Genomic DNA, 20,371 nt, shown 5'->3' with positions numbered 1-20,371 from the left:
TCTGGGCGCAGATTGAAAAGCAAGTCACTTTAAGGGGGGGAGGAGGGGGGGGGGATAAGAGAGGAGCGGTGAATTTTCCTCCAGTTAATTTTTAGATGATTGAAAATGCTTTTATTAAATTAATGTAATGGACCATTTCAAAACACATTGATTTTTTCCAGCATGAAGAGTTGAAGTGGAAATATTTACTCTCCCATTCCCCTTTTCCATGAAGGCATCAGATAGCCTGTGATTTGGGTTTTTGGTAACAGTCTTAGTTAGTCTGGTTTAAAAAGCAGCGGGGACAGTTTTTGAAGCTCTGTGCCATTGTTCAGTGGTTCTGGAAATGTGGTTTGCACACGCACATGCACACACACGCACACGCACACGCACACAGACACGCACACACACACACACACATTTTTATAAACCGGCTATTTTAAACCTTAGCTCTGGTCTTCCTCATGCATCCCCTTGTCTTCACTCTTTGCCTTCCTCGCCGCACTTCTGCTTCGATGCCAGTGACCTGTCGCAATGATAAAGATCCATCATCGTATCTCACCGTGCACACTGTCCCGTTTCATCATCCTGTCTCTGCATATGCACGGTGCCATCTCATCGGGGATGGATTTATGTGTTCCCATCCTCCTTGGGAGCCGAGATTGTTTTGTTTTTAAGTGAGGGCCCATTGATCTTTTATTACGCCATTAAGTCAATACGCTCCACTCATAAACAGCTTGAGATTAAATGAGCCCCTTTGAAGGGTTTATGTGCATGTGTGTGCGTGTGTGTGTGTGTGTGTTTCTGTGAACCCTCAGCCTGCCAGCATACAGTGAAAACTGGTGGCTATAGGGAGCCAAATTTAGCCTGTAGCAGGAACATTAGTCTCAGCTGCATGGCCAGGATGAAACCATTTAGTAGCAGCCAGTTGTTGGTATTGAAGGTGTTTCATTTCACCACAAACAAAATGATGCTTTGTTAAGTTGAAAATGCTTACTGCTTTATTTTCTGTTGCACAATCCGCCTTCATATACTGGCAGCGAGTTCAAGCAGTTTTCAGAATCATTAGTCCGACCTGATATTGCTTACCTCATGATTAGCAGTATTTCCACATAGATTATATTTCCAGCTTTTCATGCCATGATAACGGTCAGTGGTGTGTCTTCAGTGTTCAAACAGTATATGCTTTCATGGGGAATTGTTGCTGGATGTGCACTACAGGCAGATCAGTTATCAATTTCAGTAAAGAATTTGATTAAAGCCATTGAGAAAACTTGAAATGCGGACTCAGCTTTGGTCAAAAATAGATCCGTCCCTCAGGTTGTCTGTGTTTTTGGTGCTCCGGTAAATGTTTGCTCCACTGCTGCCGGGTACAAGAATGTGCATGATATTGAGCTGTATTGTCCTCATAGTCCAAACTGTACTCAGGTTATTCATCTCTCTGCTGTCTAGTTCAAATGTCTCGAGCATCTGTTCACTCCACCAGTAGCTGGTGTTTAAAGCCTCTGATCTTGTTTCCAATCCATGATCTCCTATTTCACCTGAGCTGCAGTCCCATCAGGAGGATTTGAGTGTTTGCATATATAGAATCTGCTCTTTATTTCTAAGTAAACCAGAGGTCCATTCATATTTTCATCATTTAGAGTTTCTGTTTTCGTTACAGAGTATTGTATTGGAACATCTTCTGCTGTGCAGAAAGGGTGGTAGGGCATGCATTTTTTCTTGTATTGTCTTATTGTTAGGAAGTAGCATTAAATAGTTTGACCCTTAGCTGAATGAGGGGATTGATACCGCAGTACAGTAAATATTTAGCAGCTAGTTAGCTTTGTTTAGCATTACCACTGGCTGGCTGCCTGTAACTGGCCTTAGCTGAGAAATGGTCTGGCACATAAAACCCTGTGTGTAATGTGTTAATTAGTGAGCTTTAGAGGTGCTACTGCTGTAGGTGGATTTTCTTACCTTTTGAACAGAAGCAGGGGGAGACAGTTCGCTCAGTCCTCTGTGAAGATAATAAAATCCACCCACTAGCACCTCTGAAAATCAATGATAAACACGATACATCTCATTTGTTTAATTTCCCCCAGTTTGTGGTTCAAAGCACATTTGACAGAGCCAAGCTAGCTGTGTTTCCAATCAAACACACAAGCAAAATATCCCAAAATATCAACCCACATCCACATTCTGGTCAGCGGGTGCATGATGGTTGTCGTTGTGTTATTTGATAATTGTATTTGTATAATTAGTAAGGGAGTTCAAGACTATGTGGTTCAAATAGAGCACTTATATATGTAAACATGTGGAAATCAGAACTTGTTTTACAAAGCATGTGACCTTAATCACTGCCATGCAATTTTTCCAGCTGGGGAACTGTCAACTCTTCCTGTTGGTAAACCGCGTAGTCTGGGAGAAACCAGAGACAGCACCCACCCTGGCCACTGATCTGTGAAAGCACCTCTTGGCTATATTGTTACACCCACTGGAATTAATCCGCAGTTACGTGGCAAACTGCTGTAAAGCATAATGTCTGTTTAGAATACACAATATAGAGACACACACACACGCATACATACACAAACTGTGCATTCACCTTGTGCATACACAGCAAACGATTTCAGTGTCTCCCCTGTCGGTGTTTGATGAATAGTAGATTTTCTGATGATGCAGGGAACTTGCAGCCCGTTGTTTTGTCTCCTTCTTCACATTGTTTAGCACAAAATGACTTTTCCACTGATTATATCATTATATTCCCATCAGAGCAAATGGACTCACCACTGTCTAGAGCTGAATAACTTCACTGGCAGTCGTGTGTGAAGACAAACATACACAGCACAAGCAAGCACACATGCACGCATAAACAGATAGAAAGGAGCTCAGGCTGAAAAAGGTCAAATGTTGTTTCATTTGAATTTAAGGGCACATGACAGAAAATGTAAACCACGTTCTTTTTTTTAGGATGGGAAGCCAAAATGAGCATTTCTGCCATCGCTAACATATGCTTTAGTGTTTTGAGTGTCCTGATTTCTCACTTTCTCTCACCTGTTCTCTCCACAGTGTGTAACTGTGATCTGGCTCGATCAGGCTTCTTCCAGAAGAAGGGCGAGTACATCTGCACGGCAGACTATCAGCGTCTGTACGGTACACGCTGCGACCGCTGTGACAGCTTCATCACAGGAGAAGTGGTCTCCGCTCTGGGACGCACGTACCACCCCAAGTGCTTTGTCTGTAGTGTCTGCAGGTACACATGCATACATATCACACACGCCCCCAACCCATGACAAAAAGCCTCTTAAGCTGCTAAAACTTGTTTCTGTTAGTCATTTGGTTTAAGAGTATTTAGCGAAATAATATAAATGTGTCAGCCGTCAAGTGATTTTAGTCAACTGTTCATTCTGTATTCGCTATCCTTTAATTATTTGCAGCAAATACTTCTTTTTGCTACAAATTCATGAGCAGGACAGCATTATGGTAAATTTGATCTTTGTAAGAATATTGTATCATTATGTGATCAAGCATCTTGATTTGTCAGCCCGCATAAGTGTATTTTAATGGCCACTTGGCCACTTTATCAATTTGAAAAAAAATGTTTTCACATGTGGAGTCATGTTTCTGGCCACCCAGCAAATGTAAATGCAACATTCACACTCCTTTTAGCTCTGATTTGGTCTCCGCCAAATTGATGAAAAAGCTCCTAGCTGTGAAATACTCTGCTACAGTATGTTCACCAGCTAGTCACTACTGTAACTTTGTCTGTCTGCTGTTTGGTGCTGGGCAGGTAGCGTACCGTGGGTTTGCTGCAGGTTTATGCTGGAAACAGGGTTGATGAGAGCAGTGAGAATGAGCCTCAAAAGTAATGTTAGAGCCTGTAAAACCAAAGCAATGAGCTGAAAAATACTAAGAAAACACTGCTGAGCCTAGAGGAACTGGCTACAATTCTACAAGCAACACCATTTTTATTTTACAGTCATCTCTTCCACCATTAATATAAAAATATTAATTAGTACGACTTTAAAATGTAAAAGTCTCATTATTTTACCCCTAAACAGATAGTTTCTCTCTCCATGTGGATGGTGTTCGGAAATTATTATATCACAATATGCATTGCTATTGCAATATATGATAAAGAACGTTATCCACTCCACGTAGTACACACTTACTGACGGGCAACATATTGTGCAGTAACTGTGTGCTTACTATACTTGTGACTTCACCTCTGCATCTGTCCTTTATCAGTTCTGTAGTGTGATGAAGCACAGAAGTAATGATTGAAAGCTACTGAGCTACTGAGTAAGAAATGTTTGACTGTTTTCTCTTTCGCTGCCATGAGTCACTGTTTTCTGCATGACCATGCAATCCTTCCTCCAACGATGCTACACAAGTTGCATCTTTCAAAATAACAAATGCAAAGGTGACTCATTTCTTTATAGTGCATTTAGCAATGCCAGCGATTGAGCTCACGATTCAGCCTCATCTCAGCTCTGGAATGTCAATAAATATCTGATTGGAAAGCTCGAGCGGGCTGTCGCTTTTCTTAGTCGAGTCACGATTGCAAAAAAGAGAGCTGACCCAGTGTTTCATGCTGTTAGATTTAGTAAAAGTAGGCCATCTCTCCTCTGACCTCCATCAGTGTTCATGTTAAGCTCCTCTCGAGCAAACTCAGAGTCAGCATCCCTGTTGGCTCCTTTCCTCTTTTTATTTCACCATTTTCCTCTCTATGCCCCCTCTCCTTCTCTTTCATGAGCCCTTCTTAAAAAGGCCCCTCTCTGTTTGTTTCGCTTTCCACGCATGCTATGTGGCAAAACCCATCTCTATTTTGCTCTTCCCCCCTCCTGTTTTGATGAATTATAATGTTTACATAGCGGCCATCTTTCCTCACCTTCCTCCAGGAGGGTAGTGTTTGTCAGTTGTCCGTATCTGCTTGACATTGGCCGATAAAAATGCGGCCATACCCAGCAGCCGTGGGCAAAAAGAATTGAACTGACACCAACTGGCCGGAGACAGCCAGCGGAGCAGTGCTGGCAGTGACAGGGATGTCTGTATGTGTGTGTGTGTGTGTGTGTGTGTGTGTGTGTGTGTGTGTGTGTGTGTGGAGTCAACTGGAAGAGACAGCGAGAAGCCGAAGGGTGAATCTCTTCTTTCCTGCTCCGTCTGCCCTCTGTCACATTGCTCACAGTCTTTTCTTGAACCTCCTCTATTTTTGCCCCTCCTCCTCCTCCTCTGTCGTCTCCTCATCCTCATCATTACTGTCATCATCTTCCTGCTCTTAATCATCATCCGCATCACATCATCCTCCTTTCTGTCTTCATCATTGTCCCACTTTTCTCTTTGTCATCACAGTTCTCGGTTCTAATGAAGGCGGACTGCGAGTTTCACTTTTCCGTGCTGATGTTTTTTTGTTTTTTTTTTTAAAAGCAGCGGTGATCAAAGCCAGAGTTCATAACCGTAAAAAGCCAGAAATAGCTTTACTTCTGTAGCCATTTTTTTTAAGGAAAAAGAAACATGCATTAAATATGTAAACAGAGTAAATTTTTAAAGCGCTGAGAAAGGCTGACAAGGCAAGACTGTCTTGAGGGAGTGAGAGCAACATACAGGTAAAGACAAGGTCAAGCACTGACTAACACACTCATCTGCAGCATCACGGCATAGCCTGTAGACTGACATAGCTATAGCTTAAACAGTGTATATGAAAGACAGCCTGTCATGCTTGGAAGTGGACACAAAAAATGTTAAATGCAGTCTTGTCTGGTTTTCTGTGTGTAGCATTTTGCTCAGTTTGGCCTTTCAGTTCAATTAGAAATTGCAAATTGTTTACAAACAGATGGATAACCTTGGGACCAACTGAAGGGTGAAATTAAAATGCAGCCTAAATGAATAATAGGCTTTATCATTTTTCATTGACTTGTGTCTCTTTCTGTGTTTACCAGGGCCTTTGTTGAATAATTTGTGTGGTGAAACATCCCTGCTGGCTCATTTGTACCTCTTACTTGTCTGTCTGTTCTCTTTTATATATGGACGTTGTCCTTCTTTGAATAATATAACAGCACAAAGGAGCAAAACTAGAATACTGTATGTGCCAGCTCCCTGACAGAACCAGCTGTAAAATACTCCGAGCTCCCTAGAAACACACTTTCGAGGGCTCACGACCTCCGCAAGAGTGCAGTGCATGGATGTGCTGCGCTCTTGTGTGCTGACTGTGAGCTCTGCTGGAGACTCAAGCCTCCCTCTGGGTCTTGGCTCCAGCTCCAGGCCTCGGCGGGGGAGTAAAAGGATTACTGCCGTCTATGTCTTTTAAACAGCCTTCCCTAAGCCTTTTAGCTCCCCATTCATTCTCACATCCTAAAGAAATCAATCCGTCTCTATGAAAATGCTATAGACGAGGAAAGCAGTGAAACAGTGCATCATGACAAATTTGATTTCGTAGGCACTGGCTTGCTGTCATGTACTCCGCTTGTCTGCATGTGTGCGCACTTGCCCTTCTTCATCTTAGCTTAGCTTTAAAGCGGCAATGAGAGCAGTGACCTGGTGGCACCAGCTAGGGAAGAGCGAGCTGGGCGGACAGACTGAGAGAGAAAGAGGCAGTTAAGATCAGTATGCACTCCACACAGTCTCCATAATAAGTTTTCATTCTCACTGAGAGAGCCAGTTTTCCCTTTAGAAGCCCGTGGCAGCGTCACATTATCGCCTCTTTAATCACAGAGCAGCCAGGTGCTCCTGCAACAATCAACGTGCTATTAACTCGCCGCCCCAACTGTTTGGAAATGTACTTTCAGGTTCATAGAGGATGTCAGACTGTATTTAGCTTGTGTCAGCAGGATTATGGCTTGTCTGTCACCCAATCATTTTCTGCCAGCACCCATTTGTTATTTCCATGTGTATGTTTGGACGTAATGTAAACACACAGAATCACTGCAGGCATTTTTATCTGCTTGTTTGTGTCCTCGTTGTCCAATTCCCTCTGTCTTTTTCTTTCCTCCTCAGTAAACCCTTCCCCATCGGAGACAGAGTAACATTCAGTGGAAAGGACTGCGTGTGCCAGCAGTGCTCTCACACACTCGTCAAGTCAAATGAACCGATCAAGATCCACGGGCCCAGCCGTAAGTCCAGCGTCCGCCTCGCTCTGTCCGCTCTGTTCAGGGCCACCAGGCGCTACAGTGCGCCCAGTCTAATACGATGTGTCTGTGAGGTCCATTTAGCTCATTTAGCTAATCAAGTGTCTGTCAGATCAGTGGTCCGACCTGTCGTGCTGATCCGCCAGCTGAGAGTTATGCAACGCAAACAGACACATCATTCATTCATTACTGTCAACACGCAGAGAATAGAGGGTGGTGCGTTTTCACTGTGCATCCAGTCACATATTCCTGCATGAGCACATACTGTACTCTCTCACACATGTGCGATGTAGTTGTCTGCATACTGCAAGTCAGTCAACTAATGTGTGTCATTAGGTGCATAGCCCTCTCCTTTTCAGTATAAAGCGGGAAAATGACAAATTGTGATCCAGCAACACAGCAATTGTGATTGATAGTGAATCATTTGTTAAGCGTGGCATACAAACAACAGGCTGCTGCTCACTGGCTGTGCAGTAATAACAGATGGTGGAGAGGCAGTGAAAAACTGTCCTCCCCAGATCGCTCCATTCAGGAGAATAAAATCCAAACGGCTCCCCAGGTACATGTTCATCACTCTGTCTTATGAGGAGGCAGTCTATGAAACGGGCCACAGAGTGCAGACAGTAAATGTAATGCACTGGATTTACAAACTGTTCCTCTGTCATTTTGGTATTTAAGAATGCAAATATATGCTCTGTGAGTGAAATACATGTAGCCAGTACAAAATGATTACTGTAGGGGAAAGGGCTAGGAAGAAGCATTATGACAGGGTGGAAAGTATTATCAGAGGATGTTGGCTTGTTTACGCATCACAGACCAAATCTTTACACTGAGAAATGTAGTTTTATAGCCCCAATTAAAGTTTTAGTTCCCTGTTTTAATCCATCCTCTCCTCAAAGCAATAATTTACCATTTTGGAAACACGCTCATTTGCCTTCTTGCCAACTTAGAAGGGAGCACTTATGCCTCTCATGAAGCTATCGCCAGCAGGCTGCTCGCTTAGCGATGCATGGTTGGTGCCTCTGTCCAAAGGGAGTAAAATCTGCTTATCAGCCCACTTTTTATGGATCGGACAAAAGAAATATAATATGTCCATTAATGAGCTTTAGAGGTGCTGGTAGGGAGATTTTGTTACCTGTGGACAAAACCAGGGTAGCTGCCTCTCCCTGTTACAAGTCTTTATGCTAAGCTAAGCTAACCACCTGTTGACTGTAGCTTCATATTGAATGGACAGGTATGAAAGTGGAATTTATCTTCTCATCTAACTCTCACCACGAAAGCATGTAAACACATTTCCCAAAATGTTGAACTGTTCCTTTAAAGGATGAATCACAGAGGGCAGGAAGCTACTGCTGCTACACTGATGTATTGATGCCATATTTTGCTTTTTGACAGCTGATGAAGTCACCTGCTGTGACATCACAGAGCCACAAACAAGTGCAGAAGCAGTTTTCTGTCCGCCATCAGTCAGTGTCAGTCTTTATCTAACCATGCCGAAAGATTCCACGTCACAGGCTTTGTTACATTCATCATTGTTTTAAGATGATCTAAAAATTATTTCCTGCAATCGACTGGCGACCGGTCCAGGGTGTACCCCGCCTCTCGCCCGTTGACAGCTGGGATAGGCTCCAGCCCCCCCTCGCAACCCCGAAAGGGATAGGCGGTATAGAAAATGGATGGATGGATGGATGGATGGATAAAAATTATTTCAATCAGTGGCTAAAATGGGAAATGTATCATGACTCAGAAGAAAATCAGTCTTGGGCTGAAACCCTGGTCCTATACTCAGCACTATCACCACCAAATGACAGTTAAGATTTATCTGGTCTGCAGAAACCTGACTCAATACACTGCTGTGTTTTTTGCTGGAAAACACAGTTTGTCTTGGCTGACAGGTTGGAGTGGAGTGGTCCCTTGAGACTCCAGGCTTCTGTCTGGGGTAGTAGACCAGGTCGGAAAAGGTTAAACTAAGTCAACTGTCTTCCAAATGGAAACAAATGGCACGTTGACCTTTTTTTCAGCATTTCGACACTCTGCAGCCATGCATCATTGGCGGCCTCTGCGCTGTCCTGCGTCTTTCTTGGCCTGTTAGTGGTTGTCAGTAACGCCTGCTGAGGCGTCATTCAGAGGGAAATGGATTGTACATTCTGCTTGTGTGCAGTGTGTGTTTGTGTGTGTGAGAGAATTAGACAGAGAGAGAGACTCAGACGTCTCATGTGAGGGGGAATTTTATGCAACTGTTTTTGCCTTCAGGCTGTTTCAGTGATACTTGCTTCCTGCCTGCATTCAATCATGTTTAACAGTGCTTACAGTTGAGAGAACAAGCCTCACAGCCCTGCAATATCCCACATTAGTGTGGCTATTGATTAAGGAGGCGGCTGTGCCACAAGGGTAGAAAACTACACTTAGGAGCACAGAAGGTAGTTAAAATGTACAATTACACCTCAGCTCACTTTGTCTTCCTCTGTCTCTTCCTTCCCCTCTCCACTGCATTTCCTCTCGTCTCTGTCTGCATCTTCCCTCTCACCCGTCTCTCCTCCAATTCTTCTTTCTGTCTCTTTCGCCCACTATTCTTCTCCAGACTGTGCGGGGTGTAGAGACGAGATCAAGCAGGGTCAGTCTCTCCTGGCGCTGGAGAAGCAGTGGCACGTCAGCTGCTTCAGATGTCAGACCTGCAACATGGTCCTCACAGGAGAGTACATCAGCAAGTGAGTGTGTGAAGAGAAAAGAAACGCAGCGGAACGCAACATTTCAAAGCATTTGATTGTCATGTCTAACTCAGAAATGACGTACAAATACACATGCTGCACTTTCCACATATGCTTAACTGTGCATTTGGCACACCACAGCAGCTTTGGTTTTATTCTCTATGTTGCAGGGATGGAGTGCCATACTGTGAGGCAGATTACCACGCCCAGTACGGGGTGAAATGTGAGACCTGCAGCCGATACATCAGTGGAAGGGTTTTGGAGGTGAGAATGGGAGCAGATTTCAACACGAGACGGTGTTAATGGAGATTTAGCTGCACGGAATTCTGCAGCAATACAGAAATCCAAATTGGGAGTTGACTGAGTATAATCAGCGTTATCAGAACTGAGCAGTTGTATTTTATCCTCCCTGTAAGTCCTGCTGTGCTTGAGGGAGTGAGCGACTTAAGATTGACAGGAGTGATAAGAATTTTGTCCCCCTTTACTAAACCAAAACAAATTCAGCTGCTGCGTGCTAGCCTGGTCAAACATTGGTGCACATCCACTTCTTCACTGTTTCCTCAAGACGCGCAGTTGAGCAGCACACAGACAGGAGGCAAAAAAGCCAGATTGAATCATAACAAGGTGTAAGGCGTTGAGAGGAAAAAGGAGTTATAAAAAGATCAGAGGGTAAAGAGTGGAAGGAAAAGATGGAAGGAGGAGAGTCGCAGCAAGCAAATCCTGCGGTGATAGAAATGCACATTTGTGCGTTGCGTGATCTCACGCTGAAGCAGTTTTAAAAAGTGATAGAAGGAGTCAGCAGTGGAGAGGGGAGAGCAGAGGAGGTGGAGCTGGGGCAGACAGAGGACAGGTGTAAGGAAGAAGTGAAGGGAAAATAATGAAGAGGGTAGGGATGAACATAATGAGAGTGATAAAGTGCAGATGCTAATTAAATGTTTTGGGGAGTCTCTGGAGGGTGTCTCTGGTCTGTTGGGACCTGAGGAAAGGGAGCAGACATAGTAAAACTTTGTCAGACGCATGCATAGAAATATTCACACACACACACAAACACACACACACGCAGTGCCTTGTTGTCCCTGTGCTCCTTTGCTTGTCAGAATGGCTGGTGTAAAGTGCTTTGTTCCTGACTATCAGCCTCTCTGGGCTATTTATAGACATGGGGACATGTCAGCCTTTATCTGTGAGTCTCCCTCTCTCTGTGTCTCTTTCTCTCACTCTCTGAACATTTGTGTGTGCTTGCATGCATGACATTCACTCTTTTCTTCTCTGACATTTTGATATCATAATCGTGTGCTTCTTTATGATGCAGCGAGCAACTTGTTTGATTCACGGAAAGTCCAGGATCAGCAACTCACCAAACATACAGTATATACATTTAAGATAGGAATAACATATAAATTCAGCTTGATTTTAATTTGATTTTATCTACCAATTCTGTAATTTTGTCATCCTGACTGTCTATTCTCTATGCATGGACATGTCAGTCCATCCAGGGAGAGGGATCCCTCCTCTTTTGCTCTTCCTGAGGTTTCTTCCATTTTTGCCGCTATTAAATGTTTTCTGTGGGGAGTTTTTCTTTATCTGAATCTGAGTCTGAACGAGTCTGAGGATGGGGGGGCCGTACAGATGTTCCCCTTTAGGGAAATTTGGAAGTTGTGCCACTGGCTTTATAAATAAAATTGATTAGTTTTAGTCAAATTTTAGTCATTAGATTTTTGTTTGGTTCTAGTTTTAGTCAACAGAAACATGTTGTATTTCACAAAAATGTGGCCATTGTGACTCTCTGGGTCAAGCTAACTCATCACCATGAGGACTCGCACAAAACAACTTTAAATATTAACAACTATTATACTGCACAGGTCTCCTCCAGCTTGTAGTAGCATGTTTTTTTCATGAATAGTCTGCTTGCTTCTGAGTCTGACCAAAGGTAAACACAGAGCCAAGTTGTCTAACAGCATGTGGACCAGCTGACCTAATCACCCTACATATTCATCTGTTTACATGTGTGAGGCTGACTGTCACTGCAATGATGCTGTCCTCTATAGAAAGCTAAAGCTCTGTGAGTCTACAGAGGCATGCAAGTTGAGACTGAGAATGAATAATCACTTCATTTGTTTGTCTTATTAGCAACCTAAAAATAAACAGTTTTTTAATTATACTTTATGTTAGGAAGAATAATGCTGCACTCGTATCCCTGTCATCTGTTTACCTGTTTTAAATCACTATCATTTATCATATTTTCGGTGGAGTTGCTGTGCCGTGCTGATTTCTCTGATCCCCCATAGTGAAAACCCAGACTAATCTGTCTGTGTTTGCATCTGTGTTGATGATAAGGCTTGTTTCACAGGGCCCCTCTTCAGTCCAACTTTCCAGAGCCAAAGGTCGTTAGTTTAATGAGTAGTTTAGAACAGATGGAAAAGGGAAGAAGTAAAGACCGGAAGCTGGAGAAAGAGGAACATAAAAATCTTTGAAACGCTTTAGTTTCACTTCCTTCCTTCGTCAGTGTCATCAGTTAATCCGCCAATAAATATAGCAGCCTATTAAATGCCACCGGAGAGATGGAGGCCTCATTAGAAATGGTAACAGCAGTTGTTGCACTGATACCACACGACCACAGACAGTAAACGCACCACTGCTCAGAAAGCAGAAGACGGAAATGCCACATCCTCTCCTGGCTTTCCTTTCAGAGAAACCTGAGACAGACATGCAGAGCAGGGATTGGTTCAAATGCAGCTTGATTAAGCTGATGATTAAGAACCGTGCCGGTGATTGGCAGTTCTCAGAGCAAATTCGTTAAACAGGCCTGATTTCCTGCAGATCACATAAAAGTTCATCAGTTTAATGAAAATCTGGGAACGTCGGTGCAGCGTAAATTGACATAATACACACACACACACACACACACACACACACACACACACACACACACACACACACACTCATACACACACACTTGAACACGTGTGCTGGGTGTGTTGAGATGAAACAGTTCAGGTCTCCTTGACATAGGCCACATGTCAGCAGCGCTTCTATAAATAGAAATTCTCTAATAGTGTGTCAGGCAGGCAGAGGTGATGGGACGAGACCACGCCTCAGCCATCGGCCCAGCGGAGACACGTGGAGGAACATCAGGACCGTGAACTGGTCTGGATAAATGACACAGTGACATCACACTGCATCATTTCATGCGTCCCTTTCACCTGCACCATGTGTGTTTTGGATGTGCTCCCTCGGGGCGCTCTGAATGTCCAAGGACATGATCGCACTCTTGTGTCCTTCACTTACATGGCCACCTCCTTCCCCCTCTCTCTCTGTCGCATACACACACACACACACACACACACACACACACATACACACACACACACACACACACACACACACACACACACACACACACACACACACACACACACACACACACACACACTCCAGCAGTTTTCTTCATGTGACTGACCCACAGGGATCTTTGCTCTAATTATGGCATGGAGGAGAATGGGTGGTGGCTATCATGTGATTGCTGCATGCTGATGAAACAACTACAGGCTATGCAATGATGTCTCAGTACATTATGAGGCCATTGGTGGTCAGGTGATACACAGTAGAAAACATATGGGGATAATGACCTGGTCAAGGTGGGGTGTAATTTGTAGATTAGCTCTCACTCTGGGAAACTGTTCCTGATGATAATTCATGTTCGGTCCCACCTCTTCTTCTCTTCTTTCCTCACAGGCGGGAGGGAAACACTACCATCCGACCTGCGCTCGGTGCTCGCGCTGTAACATGATGTTCAAAGAGGGAGAGGAAATGTACCTGACAGGTGAAACTCGATGCCAATACATCCACACACTGACACGTGCGTGCACATACACACAATGTAGAGTGCATGTCCATGTAGACAAATGCATGGGAGTGGGCGCACCCAGTGCCAATCTGTCTTCTCTCCCTCTTCCTCAGGATGTGAGGTGTGGCACCCATTATGCAAGCAGGCAGCGAGGGCAGAGAGGAGACTCAGGGTGAGATGGAGTTTGAAATGAAGATGTTCAAATAAAATGAAAACTGTAATTTCCTCACTGTGTGAATTCTCCCATCTCCTTTTTTTTTTTTTTTTTTTTTACCTGTTTTCACCTCACAGCACAGACGCCTGTCAGAGGCCTCCATCTCTCCACCAGGCTCCTCCATAGGCTCTCCTAGTAGAGTTATATGTGTGAGTAGCCTACAACTTTGCAGCCACTTTTAGCTGCCACTGAGCTTATCCTAAAAGCACAATTGCTACACCAGAAACACAAGCGCTAGCCATAGCCCTCACTGGTTAAGCATCAACCTGAGAGGCTGCTCACTCCCTTGGCCTGTTCACTTGTCTGTGTTCTAACCTCTGTTGTCATTAGTGATGTTAAAAAAAGTGATATGATTGTGAAGGATCTTGTTGTCACAATGTGAACAACTGTTACAACAAAGCACAATATTAATGGATTATTTCTGTGATGATGTCCTGATGTAATGAATTACAAGTCGAAAAACACCCAGATGAGTTGGTTAAAACTGGGCTAAATTCAGATGAAAATGCTGGTGTTTCAGCAAAGCTAACATCATGGCTCCAGGGATAGCAGTGTCAGTGTCAGTGCACTATTTTGGTTCAGACTGAAAGTCTCAACAGCTATTTAATGGATGGCCATAAAATTGTACAGATGTTCACGGCCCCAAGACGAAGTATCCTGCAATTGTGACAACAACTGTACCAGTTCTCCCATGAAACCACTGTCCCCGAATGCTCCATATCAACTGCTTTCTGTATGAAGTTTGAGCCGCTACATGTGTCAGCTACCCACAGGATTCTTTTGTCGCTACTGAACTTTACTACCATCGACTGGATTTTAAGATGGATGACATTTATTCCGCCAAATGCCCACAATGTTAATGGAAAATCATAATAAAAGTAATCGGCCAGTAGTTTTTAGTAATTGCGCTGACAGACAGAAAAACAAACAAAAAAACTAAACCAAAAACACAAATATTTTAATGAAGAAGGGTGCATTGAAAATGAAAATGTTAATACCTTGATATCTTAAAAAAACAAAAACTTTTTTGGATTTCAACCAAATTCAACCCAGTTTATACCTAGACATATTTTGACACTCAAATGACCAAATCAGTACATTTACACAGTATCATCTACAACCAAAAAAATATGCTGTATGTGTTTATATATGAAACAATATGTCAGCTAGTTGAAGAAAATACAGGTTTATGAGAAGGTTGCCCATCTATACATCGCAGAGTTGGACCAGCTCCATTTCAAAATGAGGCTTCAGCCAGATATGGAACAGTGTCCAACTGTGCTGCTTGGCAGTCTGCTGAGTGTTGCTGCATGTCGGCAGTATTAGCATGTCAAGGGTTGTCTGCATGGAAGCAGGAGTCACCGCTCTCTGCTCAGCCCTGCCCTGCTCTGCTCTCGTCTCATAATCGATGACCTTTCTGTTTAAGGTGATGGATGAGCGAGAAATGCAGTGTAAGCATGCCTGTCGTCCACACTGTCTCCTCTCTCCTCTCCCTCTCTCTCTGGCTGTCTTTGCATCCTCTGCTCTCCTTCTCACACATGCTGAGCTCCTGAAGGTCAACAACTTCCACTGCTGTCAGGTTCTGCAGCGTACATGTGTACTTTTGATGAGCGCACACGTACTGTATGTGCACGCGCAGGCTTGCGTGTGCTTCATCAGCTCTTTCTCACTTCCTCTCACTGCTGCATGATTTGCTCATTGTCACTGGTGGAATTTCCATCCTACTTTGTTACTGTGCATCATCCATGTGGTTGATGTTGGGTCTTGTTGCTGTTGTCTTTGGTGGGTGTATGTGTGTGTCCTCTCTCCAGGCCAGAGTGAAGAATGAGATCCTAGATTATAAGGACCTAGCTGCCCTGCCAAAGGTCAAGGCCATATACGAGGTCCAACAGCCAGACCTCATATCCTCCTCATACCAGCCCTACCACAGATACACCTCTGATGACAGGCTAGACACTTACAGCTATGGGGAGGTACTTCTGCTACACACTCTAGGTCAAACTGGTCTCATCACTGGTCTGTTTTCAGAGGAAAACACTTGTTTAGTTTATGATTGGAGCTGTGCTGATAAGAAGTGTGTGTCTTCAGTACCGCTCAGCCATGTACTATTTGTAGGGCTCATTATTTTCATTTTATTTTTCAAAAACTGATTGAGTGAATCATTTTAGTTTGGCAAAATGTGATTATGAAAATGGAAATTTGCAGGGAAAATTGTACATTTTTCAGAGCAAATGCTTGTTAGTTTAACAAGCTAGTTGTTTTGTTTCTCAGACTCTTTTGCATAATCAGGAGCTCTTCCCTTTTTCCCCTCACTGTCTGTAAGCCTTTATCGAGCTGTAAAGCGTAATATATAAAACCACAACAAAAGAGATACACAGTAAAGTGTTCATTAGTGAGCCAGACAGACACGAGAGTGCTGTTGACCTTCTCATCTAACTCTTGAAGAAAGTGAATAAGCTTTAACTGACAACTCCAAATTCCTCTGACTTTAAAATAATACAGTAGCTGCTTGTCATCACATTGTCCCATGCAGAAAACCCCACGACTCGTGCATGTAGGATGAAACAAAGCATACACTGAATTTGAATTTGTGCTCCCGTAAATACATGATGCATTGTTTTTGTTTTGCCACAGTGCTGCAGGATAAATAATGACTCTTCTCTCTCCACTGATTCTTTAGTCACTTGGGACACTCTCTCCCTATTCTCAGGTGAGCATTCTTCCCACCACCTTAAATAGCAGAGCACTCAGGACGAGTTTAAACAAGTGAACTGGTGTCATTTTGGCCTGTCACTAAACTATGTGTTGCTCCCTGCTATGTCACCTTTCACCTCCTCTTGTCTCATTTGTCTTTTCAGGACTATGACAGCCTGGATATGAAGCAGAGGCGGTGCTCCAGTCCAGGTTACATTGACTCGCCGACGTATAGTCGTCAAGGCATGTCACCCATCATGCCTCGCTCTCCGCAGCACTATGGCTACCCTGGTAAGTCTGATGATATTTACTCCTCAGAAAAACAATATGAAGGGAAGTCAGTCATATTGCACTTAATGTAATATGAGTATTTGTTTAATTAACATTTTGGGCAATATGCTTAGTTTTGCTTTCTTGATGATGTCGAGATGAGAAGGTTGATGCCACTCTCGTACGTGTCTGTTCATTGTGGAGATACCACCAGCAGCTGGTTAGCTTAGCTTAGCATAGTATAAAGTTGAAACAGAGAGGAAGCGCTAGCCCGGCTTTGTCTGCCCCTGGCCACAAATCATCCCACATGTAACTCCCCATGACATAAACATATTAATTAGTAAGTTTTAGAGGTGCTGGCATGTATAGTTAATCATTCTTGGACAGAGCCAACTTGCTGTTTCCCCTTGTTTCCACTTTATGCTAAGCTACAGTAAGCTAACCAACATCTGGCTGTAGCTTCATATTCAGTGTACAGATATGATAGTGGTATCAATTGTCTCATCTAACTCTCTCATCTAACAAGCATATATCCTTAAATGTCAAACTGTTGCTTTAAGAGAGACCAAATTGCTTGTCATTTCCATTTGTATGTCATCGCTCTTATATTTTAACAAGTATGCCATTACAATATCGATGTTGACTAAAATTTACAAAGTCACTGCCTTTAAACTGCAGTAGGCAACAATTGTACTACTTGTTTTCGTGGCATTTTTGCCCAAGGATGCCAAAAATAAACTGCATACCACAGCTTAAGGCAGAGCATCTTTCATTTCATGTCACAAAATAGTTGTCTGGCTATCTCATACGCTGCAGTCGCTCCTTGCCTTTCATTTCATGTAACTCTTACACATGTGCATTGACACTGTAATTACTGTCATAAGAAGACAAGTCAATAAGCTCTGTCATCACACAAGTGGAAAAGTTATCCACTGTCACTTTGTTACTTGAATGAATGTTTAGGCTGGTTATCATCTGCATGGATTAGACTTATGTTGAGGCCTTCCTTCATGCTCATGTTTCCTTTACTGTGATTGGCTGTGGCTGGCTGCAGGCTCTGAGAGTGGCAGGAGTTCACCTTATTACGGCCAAGAGGGGCGGTCAAGCACACCCACCACAAACCAGCCCCCTAAACATTTTCATGTACCAGGTAGGACTCCTCATCTCCTCATTGCACTTCCCATAACCTCACAAATTTTTACTCCGTGGGGAAGACTTCATCAGCCATTATTCACAAATGCAAATCATTCAGAAAGGCCATTTTCAGTTCTGTGGGAATGAGGGGGTGTGAAAATGTGGCTAAGTCGTATTTTTATACCACACGTAATTGCTCTGGCATATTCTTCCCCTCATACTGCACCTTTACTTTTTTTTGCCTTCCTTTACAACCATCCCTCCTCCTCCTCCTCTCCTCCAATCATCCCAACTGAAACTCACATCCTTTACTCCTCCTCGTTTCACTTCTCCATCTCCTCTTTCTCTCCTCAGCCACAGGGGATCCTAACATCTACAGGAAGCCTCCCATCTATAAGAGAGCGGGTACAGTGCAGTTAGCCCCGCCTTAGCCTGCCTGTCCTCCTGTCAGTTTAGTCATGCTGTGCTTGATGTAGATGTTTTTACTGACCCATTGATGTTTTTCAACCCCCCCCCTTGTGATTTATTAGCATTGATGTTCCAGTTATCATCGAAATTGAAGCCATCAATAGGAAAACCACATAAATGGAATGACTGACTGTGCTGGAAAATGCACAAATGAAATGCAGTTCGACTTGTACGCCTCTTGTCAAAATTGAAAATGGAGATCAGACTTTTCAGCCCAGATAATTAGACCTTTATATGTGGCTGAATGCAAAAGTATGATGTGTGTACCATAAGCACTCGCGCATGCCTGCTTCTTGGTTGCAATTCCCTGAGCGCAATTGGTTCTTCTTGGCGAATAGGGCTGGCAGAGACCATGAATGAAGTGAAAGTTGCTCAGGCATGACCAGTGTTGAGTACATGGGACTCTGAGGACACACAATTCACCAGAATAACACAGAACAATGGAACAAAGCACAGTGGAAGAGTGTATTATAACTGGAATTTATATTTGCTGTGGAGACTTCTTTTAATTCTCCGCTTAGCCTAAGTAAGCAGTGGTCGGTGTGTGATTTAAGGAGCTGTTAACTGAAATTGCAATTGTTTGACTGCACAGCTGCTCGGTTTTCTGAAGAAAACAGAAGGAGTGTGTGAGAGGGGAAGTCTGATTTCTTAATTGTGTGGATTTATGTTGTCGCTCAGTTAACGCAAGATGCTATTTTTGCCTTGTTCACAAGTCATTAAACTTAAATGCACTTCAGCCATCTGGATAGCGTGCTTCAGTATAAACATTCATAAGAAAAGGATCCACTATCCCCTTGTCACATCACATTGGAAAAGGCTTTTCAGCTGAGAGTCACAAGATCTCTTGATGGAGGATAGTCTATCTTTGTTTTGTCCTGCATGTTCATCTGTGTACTGAATGTGTTGGTATTTGTGGGGTAGTTAGTCAGCTGTGTCGCCCCGTTCACCCTTCTATGTTTCTCAGCTATAATTAGTACATCACTGGCCATAATGCTTCCATGCGCAGACACATTTTTGCTTATGGACACAAGAAATTTCAGCATCTACTGTTAGTGGCGAGTTCAGAAACCTTTAAGCTTGCCTTGTTAGAATACTGACACTCAGCACTCACTTCAGCATCAGTCATATTGATCCTTCTCGTACTTTATGTCTTCCTAAACAGCTATTGATTATTGTTTTCTCTTGTTTCAGCATTAGCAGGATTGATGTTAACCCAAAGCCACAACATGTATACATGTGAGGTCATGTTGCTGTGTGCATCAAAGGCCCGTTATGTACTATTCAGTGAACAAGTTTGCTACCTTTATAGAAAAGACGCTGTATCAGACCCCTGGTTTTTGTCTCTCCTTATGGGTAGCAAAGCTCTGACACTGTCACATGTCCCTTGAGGACAGTCCAATAATGTTTCCCTTTTCTTTTCACCTCTTTTTTATTGCATCCAATCACTTTTATTCACTTCCCTCCACCTTCTGCTCCACTTTCCCCGGTGACCTTGCCACTGTAAGTATCTCCCTCCTCTCGCTGTTTCAGTCACTGTCTATAGATATTTCATATGTCTGTGTGTATGTGTGTGTGTACAGTATATGTCTCCTTTCCTGTGTTTGTCATCCATCGTCAATATTGTATACCCACTTCCTCTGACTTCAGTCTGCTGTCAAACTCTGTGTTTGTGTGTGTCCGTGGGCAGCAGCTTTCCCTGGAAGTGAGTGTCCCAAAGACAAGAATGTCTGCCATTGCTGTCATGCATCATGTATATAGAAATTCAATTGATCATGGATTAGGGCTGGCATGGCTAATGGCTAACAGAGTGAGGAGCGATCTATCTGACATTACACTGCATGTCACCCCCATTGACTTCCATTGACTGTGCTTTAGTGCAGAGTGGCATCAGTATCGTCGCCTCACACCACTCATGAAACGACTGTGTGCCTCAGGCTGAGCAGTAACTGAACTC

The 20,371-nt window shown here is 43.4% G+C and overlaps 1 protein-coding gene across 3 annotated transcripts in view; it reads left to right on the top strand.

Annotated features, from left to right (window-relative positions):
• Positions 1–20,371, top strand: part of ablim3 (actin binding LIM protein family, member 3) — a 42,974-nt gene that overhangs the window by 16,945 nt on the left and 5,658 nt on the right. For 2 of the 3 annotated variants that reach the window (XM_070962419.1, XM_070962418.1), the window contains 12 exons: positions 3,031–3,214; positions 6,955–7,070; positions 9,667–9,793; positions 9,964–10,057; positions 13,526–13,613; positions 13,751–13,809; positions 13,929–14,000; positions 15,663–15,824; positions 16,532–16,561; positions 16,710–16,836; positions 17,870–17,965; positions 18,304–18,354. In XM_070962419.1, the coding sequence (XP_070818520.1) occupies positions 3,031–3,214; positions 6,955–7,070; positions 9,667–9,793; positions 9,964–10,057; positions 13,526–13,613; positions 13,751–13,809; positions 13,929–14,000; positions 15,663–15,824; positions 16,532–16,561; positions 16,710–16,836; positions 17,870–17,965; positions 18,304–18,354 (1,206 nt within the window). The remainder of the gene's footprint in view (positions 1–3,030; positions 3,215–6,954; positions 7,071–9,666; positions 9,794–9,963; positions 10,058–13,525; positions 13,614–13,750; positions 13,810–13,928; positions 14,001–15,662; positions 15,825–16,531; positions 16,562–16,709; positions 16,837–17,869; positions 17,966–18,303; positions 18,355–20,371) is intronic. The other variant, XM_070962420.1, reaches the window with a different exon arrangement.

This window comes from Chaetodon trifascialis, chromosome 5, assembly GCF_039877785.1.
Source record: "Chaetodon trifascialis isolate fChaTrf1 chromosome 5, fChaTrf1.hap1, whole genome shotgun sequence".
NCBI lineage: Eukaryota > Metazoa > Chordata > Actinopteri > Chaetodontiformes > Chaetodontidae > Chaetodon > Chaetodon trifascialis.
This window is presented reverse-complemented; position numbering and strand designations above follow the sequence as displayed.